Consider the following 26,068-nt stretch of genomic DNA (forward strand, 5'->3'; position numbering starts at 1 on the left):
GCCTTGGAACTATATCAGCATTCCTTTACTGTCACTGCGTCAACATCATGGAGCTCATTTCCTAACAGCACTGTGAATGTACCTACTGCACAAGGACAAGTGGTTTAAAAAGGTTGCTCACCACCACCTTCTGAAGGACAATTAGGGATGGACCATGATGGCCTTGCCAGCAACGTGCTCATCTCATGAATGAATATAAAAAGAAAATCTCCTTTCCAGGCTGAAAAACCCAAATCTCCAGTCTTGTCAAAAAATGAAGGCTTTCAATGCTAGGAATCTGCCTTATGGCTGTTTTCTACATTGCTTTGTGTGCTTGTTTCTTTTCTTTGACCTTAATTAGACATGTTTCTCCAGGTGCAATCTGATCAGCACACTATAAAATTTGTATAATTTTCTATTTGACTGTTTTGGCTATGTAGCTGCTTTGGTTGTTTTCCCTATTGGTTGGATGTGTTGAGTCTGTTAAGGCTCTTGGCTCTCTTGCAGCTTTATCCCTGCTATTTCAGCACCATTCATGGATTATATAGGACACTTATTTTCTTTCCTATTTGCAGTACTTCAAATTTAATTGCATTAAACTTCAGGTATTTTGCCCATTCATATTCTGTCTAACTCAATTTCTGAGTTGCCTCCTTTGACTCTCCTACTGCTGCTAGTTTGATATCACCTGCAAATTTAATCAATTTGCCTTTTACATGGAAACAGCTTCTGCCTAACATTGACTTAACACCTTCATTTCTTCACTGGTTTTTGCTTCATGCAGAAGTTTTATTTTGTTTCAATTTATTGAAGGTTTTATTATAAATTGAATCTATCCTAACCAAACTAATGAGTTGAGATGTGATGAAGAAACAGAGTAATGTATGTTTACTAATGATACCTAGATAGATGGAAAAGTAAGCTGTGGGGAGGACACAGAGGCTGCAAATTGATACAGGTCAAGGCTATAGGTTAAGAGAGTGGGCATCAAGATAGCAGATGGATTATAATGTAGGGAAGTGTGAAGTTATCCACTTTGATCGAAAGAATAGAAGAACTGACTCTTTTTAAAAGGTGAGAAACTTGTAAGTGTGGATTTTCAAAGAGACTTGAGTGTGCTCATACAAGGAACACAAGAAGTTAACATACAGGTGCAACAAGCAATTAGGAAGGCAAAGCGGATTGGAGTACAGGACTAAAGAAGTCTTGCTAGAGTTGTACAGGGTTTTGGTGACACCACATCTGGAGTACTGAGTGCAGTTTTGGTCTCCACATTTAAGAAAAGATATACTTGCATCGGAAGCTGTACAGCAGAAAGTTCGCTAAATTGGTCTCTGGGCTAAGGGGGGTGTCTTATGATGCGAGGCTGAGCAAATTGGGTCTATTTTCTCTAGAGTTTAGAAGAATGAGGAGTTGATCTCTTTGAAACATGCAAGATTCTGAAAGGGCTTGATAGTGTAGAGATCGTTGCCGTTGGTCAGGAAACCTAGAACATGGGGCACAGCCTCAGGATAAGGGAATGATCACTTAGGACTGAGATGAGGGAAAATTACTACACTTAAAGGATTGTGAATCATTGGAATTCCCTTGCCGCAGAGGATTGTGGATGCACCATTGAACACGTTTAAGTCTCAGGGAGTCGCGGGATATGGGGAAGAGGCAGGAAAGTGGAGTTGAAGCCCAAGATCAACCATGATTGCATTGAATGTCGGAGCAGGCTCAAAAGGCCATATGGTCTACTCCTGCTCCTGTTTCTTGTGTTCTGGGCTGCTTGGGTTGCGTTCCAATGTTGGGTTACAGTACTTTGCACATGGTGCACAAACATACGAATTCTGAGCAGGAGTAGGCAATTAAGCCCCTCAAGCCTGTTCAGCCATTCAGTAAGATCATGGTTGATCTGATTGTGGCCTCAATTCCACTTTCCTTCCTACCCTCTATAACCTTTGACTCCCTTGTCAATCAAGAATCTGTCTACTTCGGCCTTAAAAATATTCAATAAGCCGGCCTCTACCACTCTCTGGGAAGAGAGTTCCACAGACTCTCAACCCTCAGAGAAAAAAAATTCCCCCCATCTCCATCTTAAATGGGAGATCCCTCATTTTTAAACTGTATCTCCTAGTTCTAGTCTCTCCCACAGGGGAATCATCCTTACAGCGTCCATCCTGTCAAATTCCCTCAGGATCTTAAATGTTTCCATTAGAGTGCTTCTCATTCTTCTAAACTTCAGGGGATACAGGCCCAAACTGTCCAACCTTTCCTCATAGGATAAACACCCCTCATTCCAGGCATCAGTCAAGTAAACCTTCTCTGAATTGCTTCTAATGCAATTATGTCCTTTTTTAAATAAGGAGACCAAAATTGTACACTACTCTATACGTGGTAACTGTACAAGTCCCCAGGCCCTGCTTTCTGTCTCCCTCTTATCTTGAATAGAGAAATTACGTTCACGATATTCCAACCTGATGGGACCTTTCCAGAATCTAGGGAATTTTGGAAAATTAAAACTAATGCATCTACTAACTCAGCAGCTACTTCCTTTAAGACCCTAGGGCGAAGTTCATCAGGATCTGGGGACAAGTTAGCTTTTAGTTCTAATAATTTTCACACTACTCTTTCCCTGGTGATTGTAATTGTTTTAAGTTCCTCCCCCACTTTCACCTCTTGATGCACACTTGTTTCTGTAATGTTATTTGTATCCTCTACAGTGAAAAATATTGTATTGTGGAATATTGAAAGAGCTGTAGAGTACAGCAATGTGGGAGAGACTTGAAACAGATGCGGCAACTGGATCAGAGCATTCAGACTCTAGCATCAATCTGGATGCAGACCAGGATCTGCCATTTGAATATTCCTGATGTACAATTTTCCCTATCATGACTCCATCCCACTTGTTAACCTTTTATGGGAACTTTAACATTATTAAATCTGGATTCTTAATGGTAATACGACACACTAGAATATCTATTCCTACATTTGTACTATACTGCCCAGGGTAGTTGCTTTCCATATCCTTTAATCCCGCCTCTCCAAGTTCCTTGAATTTATTTATATATTGCCATTAATATTGAAAACCTGTCCCATGGCAATTTAAAGGAGAAGATGTTAGGAGGGATGGCCAAATGTGAGGTTAAATAATTTTAAGGAAGGTCTTAACAGAGAAAAGGGAAGTGAAAACGTTGAAGGTGTTTGTGGAGGTAATTCCAGAACATGGGGCCTAAGCAGAGTTTCATTTTCCCGAGGACATATGCAGAACAGAAAAGGATTGAAAAGGGTTAAGGGCATGTGGTTGAGGGGTACCTGGAAGTAGTCATAAATGGCCATGGGAGCAGAGGACAATGGACAATGGCAAAGATGAGGGAACGGCTGCAAATAGCACACGAGTTTTTATGGAGGCAGATGTTAGGTAGGAGGAATAAGAGGGCAATATATTCAGAGGAAAGAAGGCATGTGGAGCTGAGAAAGAGAAATCATAGCATAAGGATTGTTTCAGATTTTGAAAGGGAATATCAGCACATGATATTTGGCATGGGTCTTGAAGGGTCAGTAGACACTGAGAATTTTAAAGTGGTGAAGGGGTGGAACAAGATAAGGTGCTTAGAGAAGGTACCAGAGGAATTGGAAGAGAGACAAAAGTAATACTTGGCCTTGCTGTCACTGTAGATAATGGAATGTCTGCCAGGCAGGGAGAAGCTTCAATAATGTTGTCAGCCACATGCCAAATTTCAGTCCAAGTTAGCATGTTAGTGCAGTCATACACAAAAGGTCATGAATGACAATAACCAGGATAATCCGGAGGCAAATGTTGGATCCTGTGAAGTATTTGATCCTTTTAGTCTATGCTTATTAGGTTAGGAATATGAACTGAGACCTAGTCGTCATTTTTAATGAAGGAATTAATGAACATAGTGTCATATTCATTTGCTCATTCTGTTCCATATACCTGCTGCTTTGTTGGAAAATGTTTCTTCTAAATTCTGGTTTCACTTGGGACTTGTGGATATTGAATCTTTTTCCCCTTTTCCTGTGCTCACAATCTCTGTCAAATAGACTGTATGCATCTGTGCTTCATAGTCTTTCATTTATTGGAATATGCCCCACTCAATCATCTTTTCTCCAAATAAAAGTTCAACTCTGTGGGTGAAATTTTTAGCTTCGGGGGCGTAAAACACACAATATCAGAACCACTGCCTGTAAACACCTCATGTGAATTTTTTAAAATTCCCATTAATGAAAATAAAAATTGTGGGGTGTGTATAACAAGCAACTACTCCTCTGCTACCTGTGAATCTCCTCATAAGGCCCTAACCCGAATGTCAAGCTTTATAAGAGTAAAATGGAACCTTTGGAAAAACCTTTGAGTACATTTACGATAGTAGACTACACAAAACTTATGCAGAAATAAAGGCAAAATGCTGCAGATGCTAGAGATCTGAAATAAAAACAGAAAACACTGGGAAACCTCAGGTCTGGCAGTATCTGTGGAGAGAGAAACAGAGTTAACATTTCGAGTTCAACATGACTTCTCATGAAGAAGAGTTTAATGTGTATGGAACCTGTGCTTTTTTTACTTTGTGCAGATTGTCTTGTCTCAATGTTGCCTTGATGGAAATGGATAAGTTAGTTGCAGACATTGATACCTAAAATGTACATTTTTTTTAGTTGAAGAAAAGCAATCCCCACATAGGATGTGAGATAATGGGAGGAGTATGTAGGACTTCCCCTCAGCCTTGATATTTGACTTGATATTTGGTGCAATCATAACAGCAGTTTAGGACACAAGCTGACTGATTAACCCAAGAACATTTGCCTTTCTTGTGTGTTCTGACTAAAATGACAGATGGGATTAGTGGTCTTGGAAGATATCTTGAAAATACAGTGTCTTGGGTGGATCTTTAAATCAGAATGTGACAGTTCTGCTGGGAATGCTCTCTGTTTTAAAGAGGTGTAACATTATCTTATCAAAATAGTTCAGCTCATTAAAAATACAAAATAATTGCCATCTGTCAGATGATGAGAAATGAGTGAAACGAATTGGATTGAGATCTAATATTTTCCTTTCATATTTTGTTCCTCAGGCAAAGATCATGTGCTCATCGATATGTAAATGTATCGGCTGTAAAAATTTTGAGGAGAGCCCTGAGCGGAAGACCCTAATGCATTTGGCAGATGCTGCAGAAGTGCGTGTCCAGCAACAGACTGCTGCAAAAACAAAGCTTTCATCACAGATCTCCGATCTACTGACCAGAACAACACCAGCAGTTACAAGTGGAGGAGGAAAGTAGGTCATTCAGTGATTCCAGAGCTTGGGTCCTGGGTCAGATTTTAGCTTCAATCTGAAAATATCATTGTTTCATGGTTGTTGGAGTGAAAGTATCAAACTATTTTACCTTAGCACATTTACTTGGTTTCCCCACAAGTTTTTAAATGTTTTAATTCCTTTTAACTAATGGTTTTTATTTTTGTAGTACAAAACTTGAGTACTGCTGATAAAAGAGACATGCTGTCAAAGTTTTTCATTTTGCACTCATCATTTGATACGATCCACCAGTCATTGAGACATATGGCCTACATACTTGGCATCACACTGGCACTGAAATTCAGATTATTGCTCGCTGTATATCACACAAACTCATGGACCTAAGGCTGCCACTTTCAGCCCTGAAAAGTGCTCAGTCTACCTCAGATTACCCTAGTAAGGTAAGGTGTCTCAAAAATTACAGCAACAGGTGAAGCCAGCTGTTCACGCTGCTACAATGCAATAGCAACACGAATGGCTTTCTCCCTTAACAGGATGCTGCTGTCAAGCTGAAAAGGTGTTCTGCCTATCACACAAATGAGTAATGTGTTTTATGAATTTCAGTGCTGGTGTGATGCCAGGTATGCAGGCCCTGCGTCCCAACGACTGGTGGATCATAGCAAACAGCATGTCCCTTCAGCTATTCGCATCAGGCAAAGTACTAACCATACTCAACCTGTCCATGCTTGCAAAACTCAAAATATAGTGTCCAACATTAGATTCTGCAATCAGACAGACTTGCTAATCAATCCTGATTATGCTAAGAACTGCACTGACAACCAATTTAAGATTATCAGTCGGACGCACAGTGTGACTCACTTAAGCGTGCAAGAAGCTAAAAATATTCACACACAGGGCCTTGTCCTTGGCAAGTAGAAAGAACACGTCCACTCATTGTACCTTTTTCAACTAAACAAAAGCTTGGAGGACAGCCATTCCCTGCTCATTCCCCATGGCAATACCTTGACCAATCAGAGCCATCCTGCCTTATTTGAATTTAAACAAAAGCTTGGCTTTTCCCTAATGCATTTTTCATGGGAACGCCTCTACCAATTGGGGTCCACTTGCCAGCCTTTTGGTCCCTTTCCTCATGCAGTATAATGTTCCCTTATTTGGAAGTCTTCCAAATCTGTCCTGATGAGTGCAAGATGAAAAGTTTTGATAGCATGTATCTTCTTTCAGCAATAATGGGTTTTTGTTGAGGTTATGGAGGCTATTTTAAGTGGTTACCTCACCTTTGATTCTATTTCCCCCCCCCCTCCCACTTTCAAATCTGCCATCATCATTCCCTCCCTCAAAGTACCTCAACAGTGCTGTAGTTGCAAATTACCACTCCATTTCCAAAACCCGCTTTTCTCTCAGTTGTTGAATATGTTGTCATGTCCCAAAACAGTGTCCATCTTTTAACAACTCCATGTTTGAATCTTTCCATTGAGGTTTCCATCCTGACCACAACATTGAAAAGGTCTTATCCAATCTTTAGCACTCTTTATGCCAGTGCACTGTCCTCCTTCACCCTCCTTGACCTCTGTAGCCTTAAGCAAGATCAACCATGCAATCTTCCTCCATTGTTCAGTGCATCTACCCTAGCTTGATTCCACTCTTAACTACCAATCATAGCATTACCCATCCATTGTATTGAACATTGCATGCAGATTCTCACAAGGATCTATCCTTGGCCATCTCATTTTCATCTGCGTGCTGCCTCTTAACCAGATCAGCCAGAGGTCATGGTCCACATTAGGACCAATGACTTGGGTAGGAAGAGGGATGCAGTCCTGCAATCAGAATTTAGGGAGCTAGAAAATTAGCAAACAGGACCTCTAATGTAGTAATCTCCAGATTGCTCCCAGTGCTACGTGCCAGTGAGTACAGGAGGATAAGGCACATGAATGCTTTGCTGGAAGGATGGTCCAGGAAGGACGGCTTCAGATTTCTGGGACACTGGGACTGGCTCTGATGAAGATGGCACCTGCACAAGCCAGACTAACTGCACCTGAACAGAGTTCGGACTGAATTCCCAACGGGGTGTTTTGCAAGTGCTATTGGGAGGGCTTTAAACTAATTTGGCAGTGGTGTGGGAACGAAGAAAAAATATTATAGAGGAATACCAGGGTGCACAAAATACTGGGAGGGACAGATAGCACTAGTTTAGAGAATAGTAAGTTAATAGGTAAAGTTGGGGTGAGGGAGAAAGTAACAAAATCTCAATCAGGGTTACCATGCATGTATGTGAATGTATGGAGTCAAGTAAATAAGATTGGAGAGTTACAGGCACAGATTGCTATGTTGAAATATGAGGTTGTGGTGATAACACAGACCTGGCTCAAGGAAGGGCAGAACTGGGTGTCAAATATTCCTGGGTGCAAGGTGTTCAGATGTGATAGGAAAGGAGGAGAGGTGGCAGTATTGGTTATGGAGAGCATTGCAGTGCTGGAGAAAGAGGATACCCAGAGGGTTCAAGGACAGAATCAATTTGGCTAGAGCTAAGGAACAAAAAGGGTGCAGTTACATTGCTCAGCGTAGTCTATAGTCTGCCAAATAGTGAGAAGGGCGTGGAAGAACAAATCTGCAGGGAAATTACAGAGAGATGCAAGCATTATAGAGTAGTTCTAATGGGGGACTTCAATTACCCAAATGTAGACTGGGACAGTGGTAGTGTAAAGGACGGAGAGGGGCAAAAGTTCCAAGATTGTGTTCAGAAGAATTTTCTCAGCAGTATGTGTCCAATCCAACAAGAAAAGATGCACTGTTGGACCTGGTTCTTGGAAATGAGGTGGGCCAAGTAGATCAAGTGTCATTGGGGGAACATTTAGGAGACTGTGACCAGTGTGCTGTGCGTTTTAGGATGATGATAAAAAAGGATGATAGGCAATCCAGAGTAAAAATAATTAACTGGACAAGAGCTGATTTTGATGGGGCAAGAACAGAGCTGGGCCAAATAGACTGGAACGAAAGATTGGCAGGAAAACTGTAGCTGAACAATGGGTTACCTTCAAAAAAGAATTGGTTCGGGCACAGACAAGGTACATTCCATCGAAAGGGAAAGGTAGGACAAACAAATCCAGAGATCCCTGGATGGAAAAGGAGATTGAAATTAAAATAAAGAAGAAAAAGTATGCTTATGACAGGCATCAGATAACAAATACAATTGAAAACCAAGAGGAATACAGAAGGTTCAGAGAGGAGGTGAAAAAGCATATTAGAGAAGTGAAGAGGGATTATGAGAAAAGATTGGCTGCCAACATAAAGGGGAATCCCAAAGTCTTCTGTAGTCAGGTAAGTATTAAAAGGGTGGTAAAAGGATGAGTAGTGTTGATTAGGGACCCAGAAGAGAATTTGCACATGAATGAAGGGGCCATGACTGAGGTATTCAATGAATACTTTGCACCGTCTTTATCAAGGAGGTAGATGTTACCAGGCCATGGTGACAGATGAGGAAACTCTGTCACTAGAAGCGTTCAAAATTGATAAGGAGGAAGTGTTGAATAGACTGTCGGCACTTAAAGTTGACAAGGCATCGGGAGCGGATGAGATGCACCCAAGGATATTGAAGGCAGTGAGAGTAGAAATTGCAGGGGCACTGGCCATAATCTTTATCTTCCCTAGACTCAGGGGTGATGCCAGAGGACTGAGAATTGCAAACATTACGCCCTTGCTCAAAAAAGGTTGTAAGATAAGCCCAGCAATTACAAACCAGTCAGTTTATCTTCAGTGGTGGGCAAGATTCTAGAAACAGGGTTGATAAGGAAGAGCCAGCATGGATTTCTAAAGGGGAAATTGTGTTTAACTAACTTGCTGGAGTTTTTTGAAAAGGTAACAGAAAAGGTCAATAAAGGTAATGCTGTTTATGTGGTGTACATGGACTTTGAAAAGGCATTTGACACAGTGCCACACAACAGACTTGTGAGAAAAGTTAAAAACAAAAAATTGCGGATGCTGGAAATCCAAAACAAAAACAGAATTACCTGGAAAAACTCAGCAGGTCTGGCAGCATCGGCGGAGAAGAAAAGAGTTGACGTTTTAAGTCCAAACCAGCTTATATTTCACCCCTTCCTTGGATTCACCTAGTTCTGTTGAAGGGTCATAAGGACTCGAAGTGTCAACTCTTTTCTTCTCCGCCGATGCTGCCAGACCTGCTGAGTTTTTCCAGGTAATTCTGTTTTTGTTGTGAGAAAAGTTATTGCTTTTGGAATAAAAGGAACAATAGCAACATAGATACAAAATTGGCTGAAAAATATGAAGCAGAGAGTAATGATCAATGGTTCAGGCTGGAGGAAGGTTTGTAGTGGAGTTCCCCAGTGCTTGGTATTGGGTTCCTTGCTTTTCCTGATATATTAATGATCTAGATCTTGGTGTGCAAGGGCCAATTTTAAAGTTTGCGGATGATATGAAGCTTGAGAGTGTTGTGAACTGCGAGGAGGATGGTGTGGGACTTCAAGAGGAGATAGACAAGTTGGTGGAGTGAACAGATAGATGGCAGATGAAGTTCAATACGGAGAAGTGTGAGGTGATGCATTTTGGTAGGAACAACATGGACAGGCAATATAAAATAAGGAGTGGAATTTTGAAGTGGGTGCAGGAGCAGAAAGACTTGGGTGTATATGTGCATAGATCATTGAAGGTGGCAGGAAAGGTGAAGAGAGCAATTAATAAAGCATGTAATATCCTGGACTTTATTAATAGGGACATAGAGCAAGGGAGGTTATGCTGATTTTATATAAGACACTCGTTAGACCTCAGCTGGAATATTGTGTACAGTTCTGGGCACCATATTAAAGGAAGGATGTGAACACATTGGAGAGAGTTCAGAAGAGCTTTACAAGAATGGTCCCAGGGATGAGAAATTTCAGCTATGAGGATAGATTGGAGAAGCTGGGACTGTTCTCCTTGGAGAGGAGAAGGCCAAGAGGAGACTTGATAGAAGTTTACAAAATCATGAGGAGGCTGGACAGAGTAGATAGGGAGAAGCTGTTCCCACTCATAAAAGGATCAAGAATGAGAGGGCACAGATTTAAAGTGATTTGCAAAAGAAGCAAATGTGAGGTAAGAAAAAACTTTTTCACGCGAGTAGTTCGGAATGCACTGCCTGGAACTGTGGTGGAGGCAAGTTCAGTCGAAGCACTCGAGGGCATTAGATGAATATTTGAATAGAAACAAGGTACAGGGGTATGGGGAAAAGGCAGGGCAATGGCACTAGGTCATAATGCTCATCTGGAGAGCTGATGCAGACACAATGAGCCAAATGGCCTCCTTCTGTGCCATTAAGACTCTTTGATTAACATCATCCAGAGAAATGAGATTTTCTTCTATGTGTATGTATTTTGCAGAGATTTGACTATGTTCTTGTTCAACTATTGTTATAACTGCAGTTTTTTTATCTTTGGAATTGTGGTCTTTTCAGCCCAGTTTAACATTGAAGGTACCTACTATATTAATATTATTTGCATCCGTCTGTCTCAGGAGATGATAGACTGCGCCCAAAATGTATGTTACTTGTGTATGTATTGAACATGGGTGTCCGCAGCTGGCACAGAAGATGAGGTCAACTGATGATTTTTTCCTTCCAGCCTTCTCTTTTCCACGATCTGGTCATTTCTTTCGTACTCGCTTTTTCCACATCCCTCCTGACTGCTTGACGCCAGGCACGCTGGTCAGCAGTGAAGACTTCCTATGCATTTACTGATCCCAGTCAACTTGAAGTCTCCCTTGCAGACACCCTTGTATTGTCTTGTGCCAATAGCAAGCTCGCCCTAAAATATGTCTTTGCGGATGTAGCCATTGTCCATTCAGCTCACGTGACCCAGCCAATGGAGTCACCACTGACTTGAGGCAAAACATGCTGGGGATCCCTGTACATTGGTGTACTTCCATATTCAGTACCAGGAGTTGTCCAATATTTGTCTGAGGCAGCAGAGGTGGAAACTGTTCAGCCACTTTTCTTGACTTGCATAAGTTGTGAATGCCTTGCCTCTGTAAAGGAGGTTGCTGAGAACACAAGCCTGATGCACACAGGGCTTTGTATTTTTGGTTAGTATGCTGTTGGTCCACACTCGACTTCTCAACTTTGACATGACAGCTGCGAGGTTGGCAATCCTGGTGCTGTTTTCAGCATCAAGGGACAGGTTGCTACTCATTGTTGATCCAAGGTATGTGAAGCTGTCGACAATCTCCAGAGTGAGGTTGTTAATGTTGATGGAAGGTGGAGGCTCTATGTCCTGGCCCGTAACGTTGGTCTCCCTGATACAGTCAGTTCAAACTCCTTACAAGCCCGAACCGACCTATAAGCTGCTGCAAGTGAACATCAGTGTGGGATGCCAGTGTAGTGCCATCAGCCAACAGTGACATGATATTATGCCCTTGGTCTTGGCACGCAGTCTTGCCAAGTTAACCAGCTTTCCATCAGCTCTGTCATGCAAGTAGGCACCCCCATTTGAGTCACTGAAAGCATACAAAGGCAGCATAGAAAAAAATACGTCAAAGAGAATTGGTGCCAGGATGTAACCCTGCTTTACCCAGCTGTTGATTTTGAAAGCCTCCTATGACGAAACTATGTATGTTCTCGTAGAAATAAGAAATGACACAGAGGATACCAGGCAGGCAGCCTATTTTCCACAGCAGTTTACCGAGTCCGTCTCTGCTGATAAGGTTGAAGGCCTTGTTGAGGTGTGCGAAAGCCATGTAGAGTGGTCTGTGCTGTTCACGGCACTTCTCCTGTAACTGCCAAAGTGTGAAAATCACATTGACTTAGTCTGCTAGCTCTAAAGCCAAACTGAGACGCGGTAAATGCGTGATGCCAGGATATGCAATCTGGTCAGATCAATGTGAGCAGTGACCATCCCCACAGTACTTAACAAGGAGACGCCTCAGTAATTGTTGTGGTCACTGCGATCCCCTTTGTTTTTTTACAAGATGACTATTTTTCTATCATGCATATTTTGAAGCGTGAATTTTTCCTTCCGGCATTGACATAAATGTTCATGGAGATGCTGCAGCAGTGCTAGTTTTCCACTTTTGATGATTTCAGGTGGAATGCTATAGTTTCCTGGGGCTTTACCACTAGCAAGAAGGTCACTAGCCTTGTTGAGCTCTATTGTGGTCCAACTCCTCCATGGCAGAGAAGTGTCTGGAATGGTGCTGAGAGATTCTTCGGTGACAATGTTCCCCATTGCACAGAGTTTGAGAGAGTGCTGCACCCATCTTTCCATCTGATTGCTCGGTTCAGTGATGATCATTCCTTTGTCTTCACAGAGGCTGATTTGGTTGCTGCTGGACCTATTGTTTTCTTGATTCTTTCAAGAGAGGTTGGATAGACTTGGGATGTTTTTGTTGGAGCAGAGAAGACTGAGGGGCGACCTGATCGAGATGTACAAGATTATGAGGGGCAAGGACAGGGTGGATAGGGAGTAGCTGTTCCCCTTAGTTGAAGGGTCAGTCACAAGGGGACATAAGTTCAAGGTGAGGGGCAGGAGGTTTAGGGGGGATATGAGAAAAAACTTTTTTACCCAGAGGGTGGTGACAGCCTGGAATGCGCTGCCTGGGAGGGTGATGGAGGCGGGCTGCCTCACATCCTTTAAAAAGTATCTGGATGAGCGCTTGGCACATCATAACATTCAAGGCTATGGGCCAAGTGCTAGTAAATGGGGTTAGGTAGGTAGGCCAGGTGTTTTTCACGTGTCGGTGCAGACTCAATGGGCCGAAGGGCCTCTTCTGCACTGTGTGATTCTGTGAATCTGGGGTGGAAGTGAGTGTCGGGGCATTGATGCACATGAGGTTAACTTGCCCCGCACTTGTTGACAAGTGAAGTATAAGAAGTCTCTCTGAGCCTTCAGTCATCACAAGTGGTGTTTTTCACTGTGAAATCCATTTCATGCTAATGTCTTGCCTCATGAGTTTTCTCCTGTCAGAAGAACATGTAGTGCTTCTTTTTAAGGGCTCCACTTTCGGCGAGCCTCGTTTCTTGCAGCACAGCAATGTCCGCATTGAAACTTGTAAGTTTTTTGTTGATCATGGCTTTCTTGCGTGCATCATCAATCTGCAGAAGGTTGTCAGTGAGGCCAGGACACATGGTCCTTATGTTGCGATGTGAAAGACTGGTGCTGCCTTTGATCACTTTGTGTTGCCTGTTGCATAGATTAGCAACCCGCCTGTCGGGAGATGACTCTCTTAAGCTCCAAGCACCCATTGAAGCAAACAGGCCATGGCAGGACAGCACCTAACTAACTGGGGGATGCCCAGATTGAGGAGGGCAGTATCTATGCCATGAGATGCGATGATCTCTCCCACTGTCGGAAGTAGCGCCTGAAGTTCATGCTCTATGCCAGTCGAGTAAGAGCTTATCACCAGTAACAGTTTCTTCTTGTGTTGTGCCAGCTTAAACCACAAAGCTGGGGTGTCCTCTCCAGAGCCAGGCCTAGGCAAATAGAGATACCCTGTGTTGCCCCCTCTCGGCATTGCCAGTATAGTCCAAAGTAAAGGATGAAACCAGTGCTGTCTGGTACCAGCTCTGCTATAGGAGTTGCCAGAAAACTGCTTGATAGATGACAGATCACTGCGTACGAGACTCTATTCCGGATTTTCTTTTAGGATTTACTCCCTTAGCTTTCTTGTCTCCCAAGACATATACAAGGCAGTGGGATTATTTACCCTTAGCAGGGGATCTGGTTTGTGGACACGAGGGTGTAACCACACACTGGTGGGGTGCATGCCACGTGCCTGGGGGCCAGGCCTCCTCTGAGTTCCCGCCAGTTTGGCCTGGGTCTCTCTGGCTTGCCGCTTTCCTCAACGACCTTCCCGTTTACCGCTTCCCTGCTTCCTCCATCCCTCCTGCCCCACCCACTCCCCGGTCCTCGCTCACAGCAAGAGTTCGGGAGAGGGAAGCCAGTGAATGGGACAGTTATTGAGGGATGCGGTGAGCCAAAGAGGCAGGGAGGGAGGTGGTGACAAGCTGGAAAGTTAAGAAAGATGCCAAGCTGGAGAATTAGGAGAGGTGGCAAACTCGGGGTGGGAAGCTGTGACTAGGAGGTTAAGTTGAAAGAGTTAGTACCCTCTGTTATTAAGAATTAGTAAGAAGATTTTTCGACCAGTTAGTTACATCAATTACAGATCAGGAATGTAACCCACCTTTGTTGCATATTTTCTTATGGGAAAGTGATTTTCATTTAGCACGTTTTTGTTTAGCATGCCATTTTTAGGATCATATTGGAAGTGCTAATCTAGGCATAACTGTATTGTTAAATAGTCATTTGGTAGTACAGAACTTGAGTATTGCTGAAAAAAGAGACTTTTTTGTCAACCTTTCGTCCTGCACTCATTGGGACAATTCGCAAGAATACCAAATGTAAAGGGAACAATAATTTACACTGTATGAGAAGGGAGTGCTGATTTGTTGGCAAGTGGACTCTGATTGGTAGAGGCGTTGCCATGGAGAATGCACCAGTTTATGGTGACTGACAGTTAACTGCTAAGCATTATTTGAAATTTAAACTAGGCATCTTGACTCTGGTCATGGCATTGTGCTGAGGAATGAACCAGCGAATGGCTATTATTTATTTTGTTTAGCTGAAACAGTTGCAATGTGTATACATGTTCTTTCTGTCTGCGAAGAACAGGGCTCTGTGTATTAATATATGTAGCTTCCAATACATGCAAGTGCACCACACTGCGAGCCTGACTGACAATCTTAAATTGGTTATCAGCATAATTCTTAGCACCCTGAGGATTATTTAGCAAATGATGTCCAGTTGTGGAATCAAATCTAATATTGAACACTGTTTTGAGTTTTGCAAGCACGGGCTAGTTGGGTATGGTCTGTACCTTGCCTATTATGAACAGCGGAAGGGACATGCTGTTTGATATGATCCATATCCATGTATTGTCCAGCTGGAAGTAATATTTCTTATTGATTGCTGTTGTTTAATCCCAGCATTCTCATCGTTGTGATAGGTTTGTTAATTTAATGAGCAATCAGCAGACTTCCATTTGCCTCTTCCCACCATCACCCCCTCACCTTCCTTCGCAATATATACTCATAAAGAGTATATTACTGAATTGTTAGAGTTGAGTGATGTTCTGCACTGTGCATTGATATCCATTGAGAACTAGACTGAGGTTGTTCAAACTCCTTTTATTCCATTTATTTGGGTTGGATCTGAATTTGTTTTGCTTTCAGATGTACTACTCAGGCCCTTGTAATGTCCCGATGGTAAACTAGAATTTTTAGTAGTCACATCTTGTAGTACTCATTCATATATACTTGTCAAGTTATGATTATCAAAAATGAATTTTGCTTTTCAAATTGATTATACAGATCGGTTTAATTTTACAGTTTTAATTCTTTACATAGAAAAATGTTTCATGTTATCAGTCGTTCTATAATACAATTCACCATAAGTTTTCAATTCTTGTTCTCTTGGGGGTGTTAAGTATAAAGTGAGAGTGAATAAATGGCATGCAATGAAACCATAATCTGTACAACATTGACATTTGATTTGGGCACTGTTCAACTGTTGAACAGTCATTCACTTTTCCTATTCAGCATTCTTGCAGATGTCAGTTAACTTGGCAATGGTCCCAAGATTAAACCCAATGCTTTCCTAGTTTAATATTGCTTAGACCAACAGCATTTTCCCATTAATTCATTATGGAAAGACTCTACTCGAACTTGGACCAAGAATCAAATTGATGATTAACCTCTCAAATACTCGTTTCATTCAAGAATTATTTTTTTAGGGGCCTCCATGGTGGATAAAGATTTTGTTTAATCCTCCCTCCAAAAAGCATTTGTGGAAAATCTTTATGAATTTGGCATACTTAATAGAATTCTAAAATGTTGAATTTAAAACCCACTGCCTTTTGCCAGCTGTGGTTCGGGTCTGCAGTGGCAGATTCACCTAGATTCCTCTCTGCACCTTGGGGATCTTTAACTAATGAGGCAGACCAATGGACCTTAATTAGAATGAGAAACTTTTATAGTCACTGCAGAAAATCCATAATATCCATAGTCACTTAGCTCTTTTGCCTCTTCCCACCATCACCCCCTCACCTTGTATTTAGACAACAAACTATGAAGGTGTGTAATATATTTTACAACTTGATTACACTACCAAAAACATGGAGGAAATCTTCCCTAAGATTTTTCCTCACTAAAGTGTAGAAATAGCCTGTAGTACATTTTGTTCCTTTTTTCTGGTTTTTTATAATTATCTTTTGTTTTCAGGTTGCCATTCACATTTGTGACAAAAGAAGTGGCAGAAGCAACTTGTGAATGTCTTTTGGCACAAGCTGAGGAAGCAGAGAAGAATAACCAGACAAAAGCTGTCACTGAACGCATGATTCTGGAAGAATTTGGGCGCTGTTTAATGCAGATTATAAACTCAGCAGGAAAAGCTAAGGGAGATACCTGTGCTCTGAGTTGCTAATCCATTTGTGCTCTCCTATGAGAGCTGAACAGGAAGAATCACTTGGGAAAACTTGACTGAGAATTTTTTAAAATAAAAGACTGAAGAGTTTTGGTCTTGCCATGATGTTTTACAGCTGTACAGATAGTGAAAACTTTCAATAAGTCAGATTATTCCTTCTTAGCAGACTTTCAGTGCATTGTCTGGCTGAGGTGCCTTTTTAAACTTAAAATGCTTAAAATACAAAGTAGATTTTATGATGTAAAATCAGTGTGTGAATATGCAAAACCGTCATGAAGGAGACACTGTTTTGATGCTAGTGGTGACATTTTATATATTTTGCATCCCTCTATGCAAAGTTGCTTTCTCTTTGTTGACTTTCTTTTCCCTAGGATGTCATGGACACCTTGGGTATTCTATCCCCCAAGTAATGAGTATCTGTTAGCCCGAGGTACAAACTGTCCTTGGACAGTAGAAGATCTTGACAGTGGATGATCTGAGTACAGTACTTTCAATTAAAGATACTCCCAGAAATTACTTGCAAAGAGCACTATGAGGATCAAGTTTTTGACATAATGACTTCTAAAAATGTAACAGAGGCAAAGGATGGAAATAAGGTTTTCTGTGGCTGTAAAGCTTTGCATTACATATGTCCTTTCTTGTTGTTAAAGTAAATGTACCCACCTCCTTATAAGATAAATCATCAAGGATTGAGTAAATTTGTCCACAGCACTTTCAAAATCTGTTAACCTACTTTGTGGTAGAAATTAATAGACTGTAATGGTGCTTTATCACACTCATGATCAACTGATGAATGCGCCTTATATCAGGAATTACAGAATTCACCTATGTAGGTATTATTGGTTATCAGCGCTCTTGACCCCCCTGACTACTTTGTAGGCTCTGAACAAGACTGCCAATTAACAAGACCACAAGGTAGCACAGTAGAATAAGGAGCAATGGGTATTCTGGTCCCCCCCCACATTAAATTCCCTATCTTGCCCATTTGTGCCATAGAAAGCTTCCAAACAGAGACACAGGCACTTGCTTGCCAAAGGCAAAATCAGAGTAAGGAGTTGTCCCTGGATTAGTATGAACAGTATGGGCAGAGGCCTAGAAGCAACGTCTCAAATACGAATGGAGATCAGGAAAGGGGGAGAAAATACTACAAGGGTCATCTCTTTTATCTTTCCAAACAAAAGATCTTCAATGGAACATAATTTTGTCACACATGGGTCACCTAACATTATGGAAAAACAACACAAGTTTTTAGGGTAAGTTTTTTTTTAACGTGAAAGCATATTTGCACGTCCTTTTTCTAAGTGTGCTCTGTTCGATAAAAATGCAACCACCACTTCAAAGATAAGACAAATGGAGATAGGAACCTGAAAGTGAGTGCTTCTCTCTCAATTAACAGTGATAGTGCAATATGCAAAAATTCAAGACACACCTTTTTTTAATCTTAAAACATTTTTTGTAAAATGTGGGCAAAACTGACAATTTCCCTTGTTTCAATCTGACATTTAAAACTCCAGTATCTTGATGCTTCTAAAAAAAAATGTGCTTTCTAAAGTATTGCAACATGATTTCGCTGTAGAAAGACATTGAAAGTTTGCCTGTTTGATCTCAAAATTGAACAGACGGCTTAGTAAAATTTGGTACCAGCAAAGTTTAGTGTTCTAAACTTCACACAACCTTTTTGTTAATTACTGCTATTTTCATATAACTTAAGGAATAGCCTGTTAACAAAGAAAGACGAGGATGTTTTTAAAGGGTATTTTTACAGAATGTTAGAACAGGGTATTTGATGCTAATTAAAATCCATACCTGCCTTAGATTAATTATTCTAAGTGAGTATTGGTGTATAAAATGTATATTAATAGCTAACTGGCTTCTCAAGCTTGTACTTTATCAGGTTTCAAGTGGGGATATGCATAGTCTTTCTCTGCTGTACCAGGAATTGAAATGCTATACTAATTTGTATATATTACGTTAATTTCGTTTCTGCAGCTGTATTATGTATATTTAAATATTGTATACAATACCTTTGGTTATCTAAATGGAATTCTGAATACATGTGTAGATTGTGAAAATAGTGAGACTATTGCTGTGGGTGTTTTTCGGGTATTAATTTGAAGGTGCAGATTTCATACCTTTTTTTCCTGTATTTTCCTCAGATTTATCTGTACTTCATTTTGTGTGTATTTTTATTCTTTTCACACTCATCAGATACGATGCAAGAAGCTTTTTGTAACAACCTAAATATTAAATAGATTAATTGCCTTCTATGTCACCTTTGCAAGCAGAAGTATGCTTTATTTATGTTGACTTCAGTTAAATCCATTTGTTTAGACTTCTATTTCATACAAACTGGGAAGATTATGATAGATATAAAACTTTAGGTAATATTGTTTATCAATTATTTTTAAAATTAGTAATTTAAACACCCTGTGACACCTTAAGCTGGCAGACAGATCAATGAACATCAGTGTTTGAATGGATAATTCAAATAAGCTCTCCAGAAAATAGCCATCACTTTTTGATATTTCAAATGCAAGCTTCAGGTTAAGATGTTTCAAGTTAAGATGTAAAGCAGTGTTTGTCCTTAATACTGCTTGTGGTGATCCAAGTAATATGACTTTCTGAAATGTATTTATGCTATAACTGTTCACTGCATTTTAGCTCATTAATTTTGGGAGGATTAGACATGACAAAAAGCATGGTTACCAGGACATATTATTGACATTGCTGTCATTTTCATAGCTCAGTGAGCCCTATGCAGACAGATCCAAGATAAATTATGTATTCTATTTAACCCCTCATTATCTGATGAGTCACCACGCTAATCACTAATCAGTTTTGTACTAGCTTAGGATGGTGGAGGTCCCACCTTAATTTATCTATAATTTTTAGGTATTAATTTTAAGGGAATAGTAAAGGATGAGAATGAGAAAGTTTAGAGGACAAATACAAGATAATTCATGTTTAAAAATTCAGCTTTGAAGTGCTTATGCTAAATAAGTGTCTTGGCCTGGAACCTTTAAAGGAAGAGAAGTCTTGCAAAGACTCTTCTGCTGTTTTTTGCAGGGGGTGGGAGGGTGTAACACACTGGAGTTACTAGAATATGATATGGATTGCTGGGGCATGTATTCTTTATTCTCTGATCTAAGTTTCAATTCCCTGGCTATGTTACAAGGGGGAAGTAATGAGAGAAGCCTATCCACTCCCACAGATCATCTGCAGACTGTTCTTGCACACATACTACCAACTGGTCATGTGGCATTGGAGTGACCAATGAGCAAGTGACCCCCAACCTTCACACTTGCTCTCTGAGTATGATTTAGGGAAAAAAGGGTTTCATATCTTCCCAAAAGTAAATTTGGATAAGATGTTTTATGGTTTAACCTTACTTTGTGTTTGGATTTCTTCTTTTTTGGTCAGTACACATCATTTTCCAGCCAATGGAGAAGGCAAACAACTTGATGTGCATGTTATGCAAAGCAAGGTTTTGATGGGTTTCTTTTATGGATGTTATTCCACTGACTCTGAATCATAAAATAACTGAGTTTGAACCCTTATTCTGCCTTTGTGGAACAGTTCGTTAAACTTGTTAAATACTGTCTTGCTGCACTTGCAGAGAAATATTTCTGGGCGTCTGATTTAAAAAAAAATTCCAACTATGATGATATATCATGGACACCATGTACTTGATATAGATTTGTGTTTGAACCATCAGTTTTGAAATAAGGTACCAAATACCCCTCGGTGCATTTTTTCCCTTCTCTCCCTATCTCCTCCTCAGGAAGGATGGCAAGCAGCCTGTTATTGAATACTTGGCAACAGCTAATTCAGAATGTCATTGGCAAAGGCCTAGGAAGAGGTTGGCCATGGTTGATGCACAGACCAGGAGGATGTGGGAAAAAATAGGTTTATGTTCCCTAAAGTAAACACTGCTTCAAAAGTGCTGTAGATGTTGCTGGTGCCAGGATTCCCAATGTAATTTAGTCCTACTTGACCCTGTGATCCTCTTGTGGTATTTGACTTTCATTGACATTAATTCAGGAATTGAAACCTTTATTTTCCCCATCCTAAACCTATAACAAGGCCCTTTCTCCTTTAGTGATTATTGATCATTTGGGAATACCAGATTCTCTCCATTATAAATCACGTTAACAAAAACTGTTCTATAGTCTTTTTAGGGGTGATTTTTTTTAAAGAAGCATTGACTATAATGAGTGCACATATTTATTGTCCTAACAAACCTGATGAAATAATGACGACCTTGCTAGTTGCACTGCCTGAGAGGGGTAACAAAGACTGGTGTGTGAAGTATTTCTATATAACTGAATGCAATGATGAGCCATTTTATTGCACAACTTTCTAATGTCTCATTAAGGGATTGAAGAACAATTGATCAAACTTAAGGATGTTTCTTTTTAAAGGTTATAAATACACTTCTACATTGTTTCCATTTTGCAGTACTGTAAAAGTGATTATATATGTTAAGTTAGGTCATACTTTGATTGTGAGCAATGAAGGCTTTGCCCTTGCCCTTCATTGAGGTATCTCACACCACTTGGACTTGACGCTGTACTGCAGTTGTGCTGTCAAGCTGTTGGACTTCCTGAGAAATTTATGAACTGAAGTAAAAAAATTTTTAATGTTCTGAGAAAATAGTTGTTCTCACTTATGTTGTCATAACATTTAATATTTACTGACGGATGAAAACTTTGCATGTATAAGTACACTCAGTGTGCTCATGGCAGAGTACGAGTTTGCAGTGCTCAGTTGCCGTCAAATTCAAAAGAGTATCTGCTTCTGACTGATAATGAGGGGAAAATAATCATAGACCATTACATTTTCATTTGTGTTGCTTTTCCTATGCTGCTTTTTGAATTAACAAAATATATATTGTGTGCTATACTGAAACTGACATATGTATTTAATTGCAGCTGCTGTCTAAAAGATTTCTGACTTGCTGCACTGCTTGATGATCTTGGTATGAATGTCAAATTTGTTCAGCACATATTTCTGTGGAGAATAAATCAGCTTTAACTACCCTACCACGGGTTTTCTAATTCTTTATCCTCCACATCATTCATTACATCTCACATTTGAAGGGATTCATCATCATGTTAAACACCACACACGTAACCAACCTCTTACAAGGGATCTGCAGCATTTTTCATTTTGCTTTTCTTGAAAGTAATTTTTGGAAAGAAATTGAGATCAGATCAATTTGTTGAATAGCATATGATTTAATTATAACTGGCATATGCTTTTGAAGCAACAGCCACACAATCTATATTCTATTAAAAGGATTTCAGTTGCTTACTTAGCTGAAAACAATGTTCCAGTTGGAAGAACAAAAATGAATAAGAATGTTAGGCTGCAAGGTTCATCAATTGTACAGGTATTTGATAATTTCCCACTTTACATTTTAAATTTTAGTGTTTATCAATTTCAATTATAACTTCTGTTTATTAGAAACTGATTTTTATATGTACTTTTGCTAATTTTATATGAAAGATCACTGCATTTATAATAAAATTGTATCATTGGCCACTTGTTTTATTGCTCATTTGTCTTGATTTGAACATAATGCTGAAGCTTGGAACATTGCTATTAAAACTGTCGTTTTTGGCCTTCTGGTCTACAATTTAGAATGGTTGGATATAGGACATGATCATAATGTGTAAAGGACAACTGAGAAAAAATATCTGAAATATTAACTTGCTCTTAATCACAACGGATGGTGACAGACTTGCTGTATATTTGCAACCTGTGTATTTATTGCCAATTTCTAGCCCTTGTCCCTATGTGAAAGAAGAATAACCTGCTTGTAGCTTCTCCAGCAGTCAATTAAAGGGAAACATGTGCACGGTGTAATATGTATTGTACACTATTTTAAACTGAAGGACATTGCAATCTCTAAAGACCCATGCCTCAGTTTACAGAGCCTCTCTGGTGCAGAATAATAAAGATCTTGATGTAATAGAGGCTATCTCAATGATAGCTGGCAAGAAATGGTTTTCCCCTTCCCAAACCAACATGAGATTCTCACACTTATGGAACATATAAGAATTGAAATTAATGTTATCTGGCTACTGCCTAGAAATTGGTAAGTATCATCTAGAATGGGGCTCTTTAAGGTAATGACACATCCCCAAAGAAGATTGAAGGCCAATTTAGAGAGAATATAAGCCAACAAACTGACCTATTTAAAGCCAGGCTGGGATAGTCGTACTCTAACCAATAAAAATGAGAACAGGAGTATTTTCCTCTCAATTCAGTGGTATCCCAGGGATCATGAGTGAACAAGGCAATTTATCTCTGTTGCTCCCATTAAAGGCGTGGCTGTGCCAACAAATCTAAATATTAATGTACTGCTCTGTAAGTACTGTGAAATCATTGTATATATTCAGAAAATTGTCTGCTTATAAACTCTTTAAGTTCTTATTTTTAAATAGTTATTTTCACTTCTGTGATGTATAGGGATGTAGCTTTGAAATTGTGTAGTATATGAACCACCTAATAGTGCAATTAAATAGGTTTAACAGTTATCAAAGTGCTCCAAAGACCCAAACTTAACCATTGTAAATAAGAGTATTTTAAAAATTATTTACCATAAATAATCTCTCTAATTCTCTGTCTGCTTCCTTTGTTACCTTGTTTGAGATGCATATGGATCAGGAAGCTGTTTAGTTTATTCACTTGGCTGTGCTCATTTAGTGAATGTGCATATAGTACACTGGCCCAGGACTTCTGATGGCAACAGCAGCAGATGTTGAGACTATTCAAACTGATATTATATAAAATGCAAAACAGATCAGTTTCTTCCAATACTTTGTTACTCACTAAATTTACAATTACAGTCTTGCAATGTTCAATACATTTCAAATATATAGCCTGAGGGGTTTTTCATAGTTTCCAGCCCCTTGGTGCACTATGGCTGAAAAGCCGTACTTAGACAGTGGCCTTTCCACATTCTGCCTTGGTGCCAGCTGCTGTAAGCTTTAGTGTGCCCCTCTGCATGTAGCCCTGGACTTTGGGATGTACCAGTCTGCAACACTCTCATGAATAACTCTTTGCACTTGAATACCAACAAGTTTTGGGCATGCTAAAGAGGTCCTTTCACCAAGTTGATGGTTCCCCCAGCAGCAGTTGATGTTTATCTTGGGTGTGTGTCCCTGGGAACAGCCCATAAGAGCAGAGAGTTCTGTGCCACATGGCAGCTTGTGATGAATGTTGACAAAAATCATTACAGGTGAAACTTTTTCCAGACCTGCTTTGCAAAGGTACATTCCAGAAGGAGGTGGCCAATGGGTGTGCAGGAAGGATCTGATGGGGAAGACCCTTCTCACCACTAGACAAAGCAGAACACGGCTCAGGTGTTTGCCGTGGCACAGGAGTGGGGTATGGGCCAGATCTGCACCACCTACAGCAACACTGAGAGTGCCTCACACTTGAGGACCAGGTTCTTAACTGCAATGGAGATGGAGTGTCACTCCCACGTGCCCAGTTTTTATTTTTACCATGACTACATACTCCTTCCTGTTTTTGGAGCACATCTGGCCCTTCCAAACCATATCCCAGGCACCTTCAGGTAGTCTGGCCTGATGGTGAAGGGGACAAAAGGATCAGTTGGTCTAGTTCCCAAAGAACATGATCTCACTCCTGCCACAATGGCTCCTGAGACCAGTTTGAATTGGTCACAAATACTCATCAGTCCGCACCCTGACAGTGGATCTGAGCAGAAGATGGCAACTCATCCATGTACAGGGAGGCTTTGACCTGAGTGCCTCCAGTGTCTGAGTTTGCAGGCCCTCTTTTGCTCACATCCTTCTTGATGGACTCGGTAAAAGGTTTGATACAACACATAAACAAGATGGGGGAAGAGGACAACCCTGCCTGACTCCAGATTTGATCAGAAAGCTTTCCAATTCCCTCCCAATGATTGAAACTCTGCTCCTGATGTTTGTGTAGAGCAGTTGGATCCAACTGTGCATTCTATCCTCAAACCCCATTTTGGAGAGAACATTCATCATGTAGGTATACAATATTCTGTCAAAGGTCTTCTCCTGGTCCAAGCTGATGAGGCAGAAAATCCACCATGTTCTTCCTCAGAAAGCAGCCAATAGCATGCTGTTAGATCACTGCAGATGGGCTCCACCACTTGGTCAGGTTTAATGACTTATGAAACCACACTTCAAAACAAAAAGACAACATATAGTACAATAACTAAACTTACACAATCTAAGACTGGTCTTTTTTTAAAAAAAAAAGATAAAGGGTGGAATTTTCCCGGAATTGCACTAAGTGCAATAGCGGGCAGGTAAAATGAAGTCCTACCTGAGGACGAAAATGGTGGGTTTTCACGCCGTATCTCCCTGATCCTGCCTCATTATGGTGGGGGCGCTCTCATTCACCCACACACCACCACCCCGCTGTTGCATCACACCGGCCGCCATTTTTCAAAAGGCCACTGCCGGCAAAATGCTCATTGCCGCCAGCAAACCACCGCTGCCCAGGAGACATGGCCAGCAAAGGAAAAAAGACTGCAACCCCCTGCTTCTACGTCAGGTCCGTCAACCAACTGCTGGATGCCGAGGAGGCCCACCAGGATGTGTTCTATCCCCCCTCTCTGGCTGCAAGATGAGCAGCAAAGTCACCAACCCAGCTTGGGAGGCAGTGGACAGTGCAAATGCCCTGCAGAGGAGGACAGCCACCCAGTGCCATAAAGGATGAATGATCTCCCCTTCCACCAGGGTAAGTCACTCTTTTCATCACTCCCAACTCTCAAACTCACAAACCCATCACACATCCACACGGCCCTCACTCACTGCCAGTGCAAGGGACATCACCATTCACTCTTTCACACAAACCGTCATTGTATTCATCCCATCCTTGGGACAAATCAACACTCACAACAGGCCAGGTATACTCAGAGATAAAAACAAAAAAACTGCGGATGCTGAAAATCCAAAACAAAAACAGAATTACCTGGAAAAACTCAGCAGGTCTGGCAGCATCGGCGGAGAAGAAAAGAGTTGACATTTCGAGTCCTCATGACCCTTCGACAGAACTTGCGTTCGAGTCCAAGAAAGAGTTGAAATATAAGCTGGTTTAAGGTGTGTGTGTGGGGGGGGCGGAGAGATAGAGAGACAAAGAGGTGGAGCGGGGGGGCGGGGGTGTGGTTGTAGGGACAAACAAGCAGTGATAGAAGCAGCTCATCAAAAGATGTCAACGACAATAGTACAATAGAACACATAGGTGTTCTCTCCGCCCCCCCACACACACACCTTAAACCAGCTTATATTTCAACTCTTTCTTGGACTCGAACGCAAGTTCTGTCGAAGGGTCATGAGGACTCGAAACGTCAACTCTTTTCTTC

General features: G+C 40.8%; 1 protein-coding gene across 5 annotated transcripts in view; it reads left to right on the top strand.

Moving 5' to 3' along the window:
* lin54 (lin-54 DREAM MuvB core complex component) overlaps nt 1-21,734 on the top strand; it is a 107,017-nt gene extending 85,283 nt beyond the window's left edge. For all 5 annotated transcript variants that reach the window (XM_041185228.1, XM_041185232.1, XM_041185231.1 and 2 more), the window contains 2 exons: nt 5,055-5,257; nt 16,494-21,734. In XM_041185228.1, coding sequence (XP_041041162.1) covers nt 5,055-5,257; nt 16,494-16,695 — 405 coding nt within the window. In that variant the 3' untranslated portion in view covers nt 16,696-21,734. The remainder of the gene's footprint in view (nt 1-5,054; nt 5,258-16,493) is intronic.
* The last annotated feature ends 4,334 nt before the right edge of the window (nt 21,735-26,068 follow it).

The sequence above is a fragment of the Carcharodon carcharias genome, chromosome 1 (assembly GCF_017639515.1).
Source record: "Carcharodon carcharias isolate sCarCar2 chromosome 1, sCarCar2.pri, whole genome shotgun sequence".
Classification (NCBI taxonomy): Eukaryota; Metazoa; Chordata; class Chondrichthyes; order Lamniformes; family Lamnidae; genus Carcharodon; species Carcharodon carcharias.